Genomic DNA, 13725 nt, shown 5'->3' on the forward strand with positions numbered 1-13725 from the left:
CAAACAATTAAAACAATAAAAAAAACTGTTAGAAGCCAGCAAAGAAATAAAATGTTTTGGACAGGATTGTAAGAAAAGATGTTGCAACGATTAGGAAAATCAAACATACAGATACAGCCTCATTGTGAGCAATTGTTGCAAAGACTGCTGTCATATAATTGCTGGTTTGGGGTTGGACCAAGGTACAAAGCAGAGAGTAGTCGCATGTTGAGTAGAAGAGTTGTTTAATAATAATAACCAACAATAGGATTACAAAAAGAGGGCAGGGCACACAACATGGGCAGGGAAGATTTGCAGGGTAGTTTTCTGGAGGAACCAGTGGAGAACAATGAAACCAGAGAGTACAAATACTGAGGGCCGTGGAGAATCGACCAATGAACTGAGAGAACGAAATGGAAGGGAATGAGAAGCAGCCGGTGGAAGGCCACCGAGAGAGTGATTAACAAACACCAATCAGGGAGCGCAGGGAAACAACAAAACCTCTAAGTGCACAGGAATAAGTAAACAATGAAACTCAGTCATTTTCTACCGCTTATTCCATAGTGGGTCGCGGGGGAGCTGGTGCCTATCTCCAGCAGTCTATGGGCGAGAGGCGGGGTACACCCTGGACAGGTCGCCAGTCCGTCACAGGGCAACACACAAACAACCATGCACACACTCATTCATACACCTAAGGTCAATTTAGAGTGACCAATTAACCTAACAGGCATGTCTTTGGACTGTGGGAGGAAGCCGGAGTACCCGGTGAGAACCCACGCATGCACGGGGAGAACATGCAAACTCCATGCAGAAAGACCCCCGGCCAGGAATCAAACCCAGGACCTTCTTGCTGCAAGGCAACAGTGCTACCAACTGCGCCACCGTGCAGCCAAACAATGAAACTAAAGAGCATAAATATGGAGGAACCAGACTTATAAGGAAATACAAACTAAAACATCTAAACACAAGGATAAATTGATGAATCTAAACATGAACTAGAATAACAGCAACTGAAGAATGTAGGGAAAACAGACTAGGAGCTCAAACCCATACCATCAAAGGCAGATCATGACAACTGCATTTGCACTGAGCTTTGTTCGTTATCTTTCGACCGCCACCAAAAGGTCAGCAAACCTGAGCAAACAGCAGATATGCTGCTGTAAATTAGGGCTAAAAATTCCAACTGAAACCCAACATTGATTCTTTAAATGAGTACAATGAAGTAAATCTTTAAACAAACGGATGAAATCACTGGCTAATACCATCCAGCAATCATACATAATATTTGCCAAACCAGCCTTATCTGTTCAATAAAGGGCTCCACTGGACCCCTGAATGTGAGCTGTAGTATCTGGCACAACAATGTTAGCACCAGATCCTTACAGCCTGCACCTTACAGCCTTACACCTTACAGCCTGCAAGACACATCCCACAGGTGCTAAATTAGTTTGAGATGTTGGAAATCTGGAGATGAATGCCTTAAACTCAGGCCAGTGCACCTTCTTTCATACCTCGTGGTCCAGGTCTGATTCTGATTGCTCACGACTACAGCTTTTAGTCGTGGACAGTGGTCCGCTTTGGCACCCTGACTGGTCTTTGGTAATCTATGCACCTCCATATTCAACAAAATGCACTTTACACTCTGTCACTTTGGTATCAAAACCAGCATTAATTTCATCAGCAGTTTCAGTTATAATAGCTTGTACGTTGGATTGAACCATATGGGCCAGCCTTCTCTCCCATCCAGCACGAATGAGCCTATTGCTGATTCATCGTTGTTCCTACCTTGGACCCTTTTCATAAATACAGAACACTGCAGACTGGTAAGACCGCACAAGAGTTGGATGTTCTGACCAAATCATCTAGCCATTACAGTTTGACTGCTTGTCAAACTCAACAGGTGCCATGATAAAGAAGAAACGTTCACTTCACCTGTCACTGATCATAATGTTATGCTTGGTCAGTTTACAATGCATTACACCACTGATTATAGAATTAAAAAATGCAACATTTTCAAATACCTTAAAAATCAAAATGAAAAGATTTGATCAGAGTCTATCTCATTGTTAAATTTAAAGTTGTGTGCTATAAAGTAAAGATTTACTTGTAGTTCAGGAGAACAAAGGTCTGTAAGACACAATCTCAATTTTTAGGTGTTTATTTGTTATATAAAGCTTTGTTGTTTTTTGGACAAAACATAATTTTAGGAGTTATTTTACAAGATGTAGCTTAGTATAGTGACTCTTTAAGATCTAAACATAGAAATGAAATTTAAAGCACATTTGTCTGTCATAGCACTGATAGTATAGACAATTTTTTCAGTCTGTAATCTTTCAGATGCATGTTTTTGTTACCCTTTTCCTGGATAACAACATTTTTCTAAGTATAAATAATCATTTTCCATTGAATCTGAGTAACTGCTGAAAAGACTGACTAAAATGATTTAACAAAGATCACCCCTTTTGGGTTTTATTTCCCTTGAAGTTTATCGACTAAATCAGATGTTTTTGCTGAACAAAAAGGACGATTTTAAATGAGTTTCCTTACCTTTTATGATGCAAAAAGCACATATGGCCCAGACATAACCAGAAGGAACTCCAAAGTTATTCCTAATGTTAGGGACTTGTTTAAAAATGTAATTCTGCTGCGAGCACCGATTGTTCACACGGGATTCTGTTTGCTCAATGGGGGAGCTGGTAAACTCTCCATAAATCAAAGCTTGGATGTTGTTTCCAATTTGGTCTCTGCTCATTTGTGTCAGTAATCGCTTATCTAAACACCCAGCTCACATGTGCAATCTTGTCTTTGAAAAAAAATAACACACTTGCACTTGTAAATCTCCCTTTGAGCAACAAGTGTGCTATTTCCCTCTAATGCATGTTGTTGTGGTGAATCTCTTTGCATGGATTCAGGGATGCTGGTTGATACTAAATAAAGTTGATAAAAGTTATTTTGCAATAGAAAACATATGCATGTTTAATGGAGCTGCTCATGAAAAAAGGATTAGAATTTAAGAGGCAATGTGCAGCTGGTTGTCCATCTCATTAAAACAGAGTTGTTTTTGTTTATTTGTTTGTTTGTGTTCTTTTGTGTTTGTGTTGCTCTGTATTCATAATTATTTCAACAAACTAGCCAGTGTTACTCTAAGATTTGACAGACTGGCTCATCTTTGCTAAAATATGCACGATAACTCTGGTGACTAGGAAAATGAAGATAAAGAAGGGTGGCCGAAAATGTGTTTGGTTTTATTTCAGAAGCGTTTCCACTAGAAACTAGAAAGAAACAGGTGGCTCTGCAGTCAGTAAATCAGTGAAGCGTATCTTTCAATGCTGCAGCCAGTTTAGCTTAAAGCCTCTCCTCATTTGTTATCTGCAACACCCTTTACATTTTTGGCATCCCTGGAGAAGGATCTGTATTGGGACTGTTTCTTTTCCAAAGGCCTTGAGAACCTGATTAGATTGCTTGGCATTATGAACTTTGAACTTTGTAAAATACCAGTATCTGAACATGGGTCTTGACTGGGCTTTTTAACAGACAATCCAGAACTCATGACTAAATTAACACAAGGGTTAACCAGGCACAAAATACACGTTCTTCTATTATTACTGCAGTCCTAAAACATAATTCCTAAACAAAACCTGTGGAGTGAGCTGAAGAGAAGAAAGTACAAGAGAGGACATCTGGTTTGATCTACAGAGATTGTGGCAAAAGTAGAAGGGAAATATATCTCTGGCTGTATGCATCAAACTTGCGTAATGTTGGTCAAGAAGAAAATGTGTTGTTTTGTTGAGAAAACAGGGTTGTACAAACTATCAACAGCAAGGGTGCCAAAAGGAGTTATCACCAGTGATTTTATAAAAGTAATTATTTCTTAATATTGGATTTTCTCTCACTGAATAAATGTACTCAAGTGAAAGGTTGGATTAATATTGACATCTTAAATGTGACTTTATGCAGTTGCAAACTTCATGTCTTTTTTCTCATCTTAACAAGAGGTGCCAATAAGTGTGGAGGGCGCTTTATTTGTTATACTGACAGAATGAACTAAATGTAGTAATGTTCTGCTTTTCTTAACTTTCTTTCATACAAATACAAAACGAATGGCTAAATTGCTTGTTTTTTTCTGTAAAATTAAAACTATATTGTGCAAATATGACATGATGGATCCCATATGCTTTCCATAGGTCATTTAAAGCATGGCAGTATGATGTTCCCTGTGTCTCTCCGAGCAAATGAAAGCCAGAATTTGCTTACCGTGAGACAGAAAGAGCTACTATTCCTGCTTCTGTCCCTTTTGTGAATGGAGGCGCTAGGTTTCCAGATATTAGAAAATCTGACTGGTATCTGCTGAAAACACACTGGCAATTCTTTGAGCACACTAATTGATCACATAATGTTTAGGCAATTAGCTGGAAGTAAAAATGGAGCACCCTGATTTCTTAGATTAAATATTACTCTGGAATTACATTTGCATGTAAATAAATATCTTAGTTAATAAATGATGAAAATGACTGTGAATCTGTTGCTTACTTGACTGTAATGTTCTGAATGTAAACTGAAATCTTTTCTTTGAAAAGATTGTGGCTTTAAACAAAACTAAAGAGCGGATGCGGCCTTATCATGTCTACCATGAGAATGAAGACCCTGATATCAAAAAGATCAAAAAGGTAAATATTATTATTATATTATTAGTTGTATTTCTTATTTTTCACATGCGAATATACCTTTGAGATCTGTGCATCTGTAAACATTTCCATCCGCAGGTTCAGAGTTTCATGCGGGGCTGGCTGTGTCGCAGGAAGTGGAAAATCATTGTCCAGGACTACATTTGCTCTCCTCATGCTGAGAGCATGAGGAAAAGGAACCAGATTGTCTTCAACATGGTGGAAGCAGAAACAGAGTATGTAAATACATTATGCCTCGAGCAACAGCACAATCTGTATCTACATTGTCACGTAGGCATAGTTATCTCCCTATGGGGATAGTGTGATAACAATTTGGTGGCTCGTTAAATGTATTTTTACCTTAGATTTAATTTTACATATTTGAATTAGTCAAATTTGCAGGAGTACAACATGCACACAAGATTTAATAGCTCTCAACCTGCCTATTATATGAACTAATATAGGTTAATATCATAAAAATATAAGGTGCTACTTAATAATTAAGAATGAGTGATAGAACTCGCTACCTGGAATGCTTTTAATAAAAAACAAGAAAGGAGAAGGAAAAACTAGATGTTTAAATCTTAATAATAATGAAACACTATAAAACTTTAAAATAAACAGCTTAAAATACAGCAAAATGTCATGAGACCAACTTTAGCTTCATTTATCATTTACATATTTTGCTGATTTTCTTTTTTAATTATGCACATTATGTATTTTTGTCCAGAGTTCAACATATATTTTTTTGTTAAGATGGTTGCCAGTCTGGTGACCCACCCATTTATTAAAATCAGATCTCCTGCCCTGGGGAATGTCTTATAAATGGAGCTCGATGAGTGATCACTCACGATATTCAGGATGGCAACTGACTGAATTTTTATGGGCAATACTAAATCTGGACCTGATGAACTGTTTCCGCCTCAGATTGTAAGACTGACCAGGAGGCATCGGTTATCCATATGCTCCTTTTGCTATCATTGCTCTCTCAGTATCTTGAAACAAGTTAACTAATCAAACAACAAGATGCTCCCTAGCAAACTCATGCTGTTTTAAAAAAAATCCTGTCTACCTTTTTTTGTTCTAAACTTGAAACAGCTGTTCATTCCCTGTCAGATGAAAAAACCCTAAACAGTTGCACCAAAAGCTCATCATTGCAGAACCGATTTAAATTCGGTAGTAAACCATCTGATAACTGTAGGCAATGCAAGTGTATTTGCATAGCACTTTTCATACACTCTGCAATTTAAAGGGGTTAAAAGTAAAGAATATTCTTGATTCAGTTCTGTTTTAAAGGCAAAATCATTTCTGCACATCCTAGGTTTTCAGGAAGTTGGTTCCAGAACACAGAAACTAGATGCTGCCTCCTCTTGTTTAGTTCTGGTCATGGAGACAGGGACTCATGGACATCTCAGGTGATCTAATTCACACCAGATCAACAACATTCAGTGCTTTATAAACTAACACAAACATTAATGTAATATCTTGTGATAGAAATACCAGTTGCAATAGATGACTTCTCTCTTTTTCATTAATCACATTTTTAGTCTAGCAGTTTATTTGCAACAAAACCAAAAGCTGTTGTTGGAGCTGGTTGAATTCATTTTAGGTTCATGCAAACCCCTGTTAATGATGATGTCCAAGTGCTTTTAAATTGTAGTAGTTTTTTGGTCCAGTGTTTACAGTTTATTATATTGTATTACATTTGTGCACTACAATCCTGTTTAAATCTTACATCATATTGCTATTTAGGACTTTTAATGTCTATACTTTAATGTCAAACTAGTACTGCTATCTGTTACAACAACAGCAAAATTTAAAACCTCATGGAAATCAAATATCTAACCAGAAGACATTTCAGGCATATTTTATTAGTATTGATACCAAAAACGTTAATACTGTTTTCATGGAACATAACTGGTCCTTTAAACTAAGCTGTTTATTTCTAGTCAGAATGTTTGACTTATATTATATATCTAATGCAAAATATACTTAGGTCAAACTGCAGATTTTGAAGAGATAGAAGGAAGTACATACATCAAAGTTAAACTTGTAATAACTAAATTTTACCATTAGGCTCCCTTTGCACTATAGCACTGCCACACAGTCTGCATGACATCCATGACCATTTGAACGTGTTTTCCGGCCCTCCATTGTTGGGTCCTCTGTTGTCATCACTATTGTCATCCCTGGATTCCTGTGCTTCTTTCATTGTTCTGTGAGTTTCAAATTAAAATATATCCATCCACCATGCACCTGCTTATGTTCTGTTGCCGCTTTAGTCCTGCACAACCACATAACGTCACACAACGACCAGACCAGAAAAAGGACCAAGCAAGAGGGGTGGCCATAACTCTTTTTCTGAGAAAAACGGGTGCTGATCTGAGGACAGGGTGGGGCTCAGTTGTTATGGGGCTCCAAGCAGGTATTACCAGTGAGCAATACCACCTCCGGGAAGCAGCCTGCGGTACAACAACACCTCTCTTCCAGCGCAGTGCAGACATTGAGCTTAGCACAGAGTACCATGACTCCGTGGCTAGTTGGCCTCCGTTGCTCCTTATCTGGGGGGTCTGACTAAAACTTGTACTACTCAATGCCCCCTCAAGGTCTCTGAACCCGCCCACCTAAACTCTGTGCCTCCCTTGAATGACCTCTCGGTTGCCCGCCTGAACCCTGTGCCTCCTTGGGACGACCTCTCTTTCGCCCACTTTGGGTTTTTGTTTTGTTTTCTTGCCAGGCCCCATCCGTCCACCCGCTTTAGATTGATTTCTGTTTTTTTGATGGACTCGTGGGGGCATCTGGTATCCGCCCTTTAGGGAGGGGTAATATCATGTTCCACGCCTGTTTGTGTTATGTTAATTGCACTTACTTTTTTAAATGCAGTTCTTTTCATTCTCGTACTCGTACTCGTACTCGTTGTCTTCCGCTTATCCGGGACCGGGTCGCGGGGGCAGCAGACTCAGCAGAGACGCCCAGACGTCCCTCTCCTCAGACACTTCCTCCAGTTCCTCCGGGTGGAGCCCAAGGCGTTCCCAGGCCAGCCGAGAGAAATAGTCCCTCCAGCGTGTCCTGGGCCGTCCCCTGGGCCTTCTCCTGGTGGGACGTGCCTGGAACACCTCCCGAGGAAGGCGTCCAGGAGGCATCCGGTATAGATGCCCGAGCCACCCCAACTGGCTTCTCTCGATGTGGAGGAGCAGCGGCTCTACTCCGAGCCCCTCCCGGATGGCCGAGCTCCTCACCCTATCTCTAAGGGAGTGCCCGGCCACCCTACGGAGAAAGCTCATTTCAGCCGCTTGTATCCGGGATCTTGTTCTTTTGGTCATGACCCAAAGTTCATGGCCATAGGTGAGGGTAGGAACGTAGACCAACCAATAAATTGAGAGCTTTGCTTTTTGGCTCAGCTCTCTCTTCACCACAACGGACCGGCACAGTGCCCCCATTACTGCGGCAGCCGCACCGATCCGTCTGTCGATCTCCCGCTCCATTCTTCCCTCACTCGTGAACAAGACCTCAAGATACTTAAACTCCTCCACTTGAGGCAGGAACTCCCCTCCAACCTGAAGAGGACAAGCCACCCTTTTCCGGTCGAGTACCATGGCCTCGGACTTGGAGGAGCTTATCTTCATCCCAGCCGCTTCACACTCGGCTGCGAACCGCCACAGCACATGCTGTAGGTCTTGGCTAGAGGGGGCCAGCAGGAACACGTCATCTGCAAAAAGAAGAGACGAAATCCACTGGTCCCCAAACCAGACCCCCTCCGGCCCTTGGCTGCGTCTAGAAATCCTGTCCATAAAAGTTATGAACAGGACCGGTGACAAAGGGCAGCCCTGCCAGAGTCCAACATGCACCGGGAACAGGTCCGACTTAGTGCCGGCAATGCGAACCAAACTCCTGCTCCGCTCTTTTCATTCTAGTTGTATTTAAGTTCCTGTTTCTGTCCCTTCTGTTATTATTGCTGTTGTCATCCCCAGATGTGCTGGGGCTTCCTTGTTCTGTGAGTTTTACATCAAAATATATCCATCCACCATGCGCCTGCCAATGTCCGGTTGTTGCTTTGGTCTTGCTAAACTGCACACTGTGACATATGATGTCAGGGTGACCAATGTGTTTTGCATTTAAACTGCAGCCTTAGAACCCAGAAATGTTTTCAGTAGCAACCAGCCTATTTGCACAATTCGGAGGTGTTGTGCATCATCACAGCTTGGAGCCCTGTTCCACATGATGCGTGTTCGATGCTACAGTATTCATTCAGTTTTTTGGCGTATATTTTCGCCAGTACACATTACTGTCTTTTAGAGCAACCAGCATTTCATAGTTCTCTTTACCTGTGTGTTTGTATGTGACAGGTATGTCCACCAGCTCTATATCCTAGTCAACTGTTTCCTTAGACCTCTGAGAATGGCTGCCAGCTCAAAGAAACCTCCCATCAGCCATGACGATGTGAGCAGCATCTTTCTCAACAGGTGTGTTAGTGTATGTTTGAAAATGTTTAAGAATTTACAAGTGAAAAATAGACCAAAATGTTTTCTATGCTTTTATATTAATTTATCTCAGTCAGTAACACTAGAGAAAAAAAAAACATATCATGATGTGTGTTCAATATGTCCCCAGTGAAACCATCATGTTCCTACATGAGATTTTCCATCAAGGCTTGAAGGCGAGGATTGCCAACTGGCCAACACTGGTGCTGGGTAAGCTGTTACTTGCCCTCACATACGGCACAGAGCACACAAACACATTTCATGTTCACACTCGCTGAAGGCAGTAATCAACACGAAGTTGAGCTTTTTAATGATTCTCTGCTTCAATATTTCTTATTTAGTCCAGACGTCACTGTTGATGTCACTCAGCCCTATTCACAAAACCGCTCGTGTTCCTATCTCAGCCTGCACTGAGCAGACTCATTGTCTTGACAGACAATAACCATCCAGACCAGGAGCCATCTCGCCATCTCACCCCCTAAAAAAAGACCCCTGAGCAGATAAGCATCACCCTGGAGACAGGTGGCTGACAGATGTGGCAGCAAATTACTGGTGACAAATTATAACAAAGTGGAGAATGCTAATTAAACTTGTCAACCTGATGTGACTCTTCTTTTCAGGCAGAATCAAAATGTACACTTTTTTATCGAAAACATCTTTCATATCAATTACTGTTGTTGAAAATATGAGATCTTCTAATTATTCACCCACAACTTATTTGTCACCAAAGAAGATATGTAGATTTTCTTTTTTTATATATTTTTGTTTTTCCTTCTCAGACCATAAAGACAATTTAGGAATGCCGGACTGTGGTTACTTCTTTCATTAAATAGGCTTTATTGATAAGAATTAAAGGTACTGATTGCTGATCTTTTGTTATTGACCTGCCAATACTGATTTAGCCAGTTTCCGTTTCACTTTAAGAATTATAAGAATAAACAGGAGCAGCATTAAAATATTTTCCTCTAGCTATCCTGCTATGAGCAATCATTAATTATTTGTATTAAGAACACACGTGATGTCATGTCACTCTTGTGAGAGTTGTTATTTTAAAAGAAAGAGAAAATGATAACAGATTTTGTTTTTAGTTGTTTTTTATTTTAGCAATTTATGATAGCAATTAATGCATCTAAAGTGGCTAACATAGAAAAAAGCATCCTCAGTGTGTATATTCTATTAAATGTATATCCTTACTTTAACTAAAACCAAAATTCAGCATGTTCAATGACAGACATAGGTTGAAAGCTCAAAGGCTAAAGAGAAACTTTGCTTTAATACATTCAATCTTCCTTTATGTGCTGAAAGTCTTGCTTTTTCTCACCATTTTGCAGCCTGGATGAAATAATTTTCTATGACATGCTGTAAAAGATTATTTGCTTGTAAATAGCTTCTTCTATATCTTTGTGCTTTATCTGACTTCATTTTAAGCACCTTACTTATATTGAAAATAGCTAACTTTACACACTGAAGAATGTTGTTAGTGATCAGTACACTGTTAAGGAAATAAAATCTGATATTCATCCCTCCAGTCAGTGGTCAGGGCTGAATAAGCTGAAAACTGTCAAGTTACAATCACCAGATGATTTTGCAGTGGATCTTCAAGCTTCAAAAATAATGTGCTGTATGTAGTTTAGTTAGGAACATTAATATTGCAGTAGTGTTTGGAAGTCTTTATTTTTTTCCATTTACTTTTTCATATTCTAGAGAAACAGTCCCACAAACATTTAACAACAAAACTAATTTAAGTAATTGGACTAAACCTTTAAAAAATGAAATCTTTGTACAGTTCAGTAGTCATTGATTATAAGAATTCTAATTGATTTTATTGTTCTAAAGATACCCAGAGTTTCTTTTGTCACCCACACAATTATGGCAAACAACGTAGTGACAGTATGACACACTAAACAGTAAAATGAAATATATATACATAATATTCTCGGTCATAATACCCAGGTAATGCTCATTGGGGTTTTCATTGCTTGCTGTACATTTATATTTTGTGTTTTTGCATCCAGCTGACCTGTTCGACATCCTGCTGCCAATGCTAAACATCTATCAGGAGTTTGTGCGTAATCATCAGTACAGCCTGCAGGTTTTGGCCAACTGTAAGCAGAACAGAGACTTTGACAAACTGCTAAAACAGTACGAGTCCAACGCTGCCTGTGAGGGAAGAATGCTTGAGACCTTCCTCACATACCCAATGTTTCAGGTAGACCATACACACTGAGACACTCTGACGCTTAGAAACATACTATGGCATGACTGAAATATATTTATATATATAAATATATCCACAAACATTCTGGTGTTTATTACTTAACTTTGCTTTTCCATAATGCTCTTTCCTCCCAAAAGATCCCTCGTTACATCATAACACTACATGAACTCCTGGCCCACACACCTCATGAGCATGTGGAGCGCAAGAGTCTTGAATTTGCCAAGTCCAAACTAGAGGAATTGTCTAGGTAAGTGCTGAAATACTCTTCATTTCCTATGCACACTGATTATAAATACAAAAATAACTTGTAACTTGTGTTTGTCCAGAGTGATGCACGATGAGGTGAGTGACACAGAAAACATTCGGAAGAATCTGGCCATTGAGAGAATGATTGTTGAGGGCTGCGATATCCTGCTGGACACCAGTCAGACCTTCGTTAGACAGGGTGAGTCTTCATCAGAGCACAGTAACGTGCTTCAGCAGATTGTATCTTACCTGATAAACAAACCTGCATGTTTATTGTGATTTATGCTTTTTCCCTTAAACAGAACATAAGCAGCTGTTTGTAGGAGAGAATGTTTGGGCTCTGGTGTCAACAATGTAGAAACCTATGTGGCTCACATGTTGAACAGCTGTACGCCACAGGGTCTCCTACAGACCCATAAAGTGATCTCTTTCAAACCTTGTCAAGCCGTGGTGGTCCTCTGTGTCTGCTGTCCTTCATTCATTTTGACTGACTGACAGATGACTGACGGTAACTGACTAATAATGCAATTAGTAAGTTATCACAAATTAAATCATTTGCCTCATTACTTCCAATGTGATTTAAAACAAAGTGATGCACCTTTTCTGTTTAAACTTTGTAGCATCCAGTGGTTTCCGACATAACACTCTTAGACCAAGTCAGTTTTTCCTTTATAGTTTATCTTTATTTTCAGTGTTGATAAATAATATCCTTCTAATTACATCAGTAAACTTGACAAACATTAATTTAACAAAGTTTGTTATAGGCTGTGGACATTGTGGCATTGTTGTGGTTGACATGCACTGACAATGTTGCATGTAGCCTGGAGACAAGACAAAAGAAGTGGAAGGCTGGGCTCGCTTTCCCAATTTTAAGCAAAGAGGGCTGAATGTGTTTCAATCACTGAGGAATGACACTTTACAACCCTGCCCTGGAAAGTTCACTCTAGGGTGAAGGAAAGGTGGCTTCAACTGGTTGTTGAACCTTTATTTAAAAAGGACCAGTGTGACTTTTATCTTGGGTGTGGAACAGTGTACCTTTGCGGAGTTGCTAAGAGGTCACGGGAGCTTGGTCGTAAATGCAACGTCTTCATTTTGAGGCTGGTGTTACAGCTTTTGGTGTGCTGGACATGCTTTTAAAGGCTATATGGTACTGATATACAGGTCCTTCTCAAAATATTAGCATATTGTGATAAAGTTCATTATTTTCCATAATGTCATGATGAAAATTTAACATTCATATATTTTAGATTCATTGCACACTAACTGAAATATTTCAGGTCTTTTATTGTATTAATACGGATGATTTTGGCATACAGCTCATGAAAACCCAAAATTCCTATCTCACAAAATTAGCATATTTCATCCGACCAATAAAAGAAAAGTGTTTTTAATACAATAAACGTCAACCTTCAAATAATCATGTACAGTTATGCACTCAATACTTGGTCGGGGAATCCTTTTGCAGAAATGACTGCTTCAATGCGGCGTGGCATGGAGGCAATCAGCCTGTGGCACTGCTGAGGTCTTATGGAGGCCCAGGATGCTTCGATAGCGGCCTTTAGCTCATCCAGAGTGTTGGGTCTTGAGTCTCTCAACGTTCTCTTCACAATATCCCACAGATTCTCTATGGGGTTCAGGTCAGGAGAGTTGGCAGGCCAATTGAGCACAGTGATACCATGGTCAGTAAACCATTTACCAGTGGTTTTGGCACTGTGAGCAGGTGCCAGGTCATGCTGAAAAATGAAATCTTCATCTCCATAAAGCTTTTCAGCAGATGGAAGCATGAAGTGCTCCAAAATCTCCTGATAGCTAGCTGCATTGACCCTGCCCTTGATAAAACACAGTGGACCAACACCAGCAGCTGACACGGAACCCCAGACCATCACTGACTGTGGGTACTTGACACTGGACTTCTGGCATTTTGGCATTTCCTTCTCCCCAGTCTTCCTCCAGACTCTGGCACCTTGATTTCCGAATGACATGCAGAATTTGCTTTCATCCGAAAAAAGTACTTTGGACCACTGAGCAACAGTCCAGTGCTGCTTCTCTGTAGCCCAGGTCAGGCGCTTCTGCCGCTGTTTCTGGTTCAAAAGTGGCTTGACCTGGGGAATGCGGCACCTGTAGCCCATTTCCTGCA

General features: G+C 40.1%; 1 protein-coding gene across 3 annotated transcripts in view; it reads left to right on the top strand.

Annotated features, from left to right (window-relative positions):
- Window positions 1-13725, top strand: part of rasgrf2b (Ras protein-specific guanine nucleotide-releasing factor 2b) — a 115580-nt gene that overhangs the window by 65783 nt on the left and 36072 nt on the right. For 2 of the 3 annotated variants that reach the window (XM_047381156.1, XM_047381157.1), the window contains exons 4-10: window positions 4557-4646; window positions 4743-4879; window positions 8990-9106; window positions 9255-9334; window positions 11140-11333; window positions 11480-11589; window positions 11669-11787. In XM_047381156.1, coding sequence (XP_047237112.1) covers window positions 4557-4646; window positions 4743-4879; window positions 8990-9106; window positions 9255-9334; window positions 11140-11333; window positions 11480-11589; window positions 11669-11787 — 847 coding nt within the window. Of the gene's footprint in view, window positions 1-4556; window positions 4647-4742; window positions 4880-5964; window positions 6059-8989; window positions 9107-9254; window positions 9335-11139; window positions 11334-11479; window positions 11590-11668; window positions 11788-13725 lie in introns of those variants that run through there. The other variant, XM_047381158.1, reaches the window with a different exon arrangement.

This window comes from Girardinichthys multiradiatus, chromosome 12 (assembly GCF_021462225.1).
Source record: "Girardinichthys multiradiatus isolate DD_20200921_A chromosome 12, DD_fGirMul_XY1, whole genome shotgun sequence".
In the NCBI taxonomy this organism is placed as follows: domain Eukaryota; kingdom Metazoa; phylum Chordata; class Actinopteri; order Cyprinodontiformes; family Goodeidae; genus Girardinichthys; species Girardinichthys multiradiatus.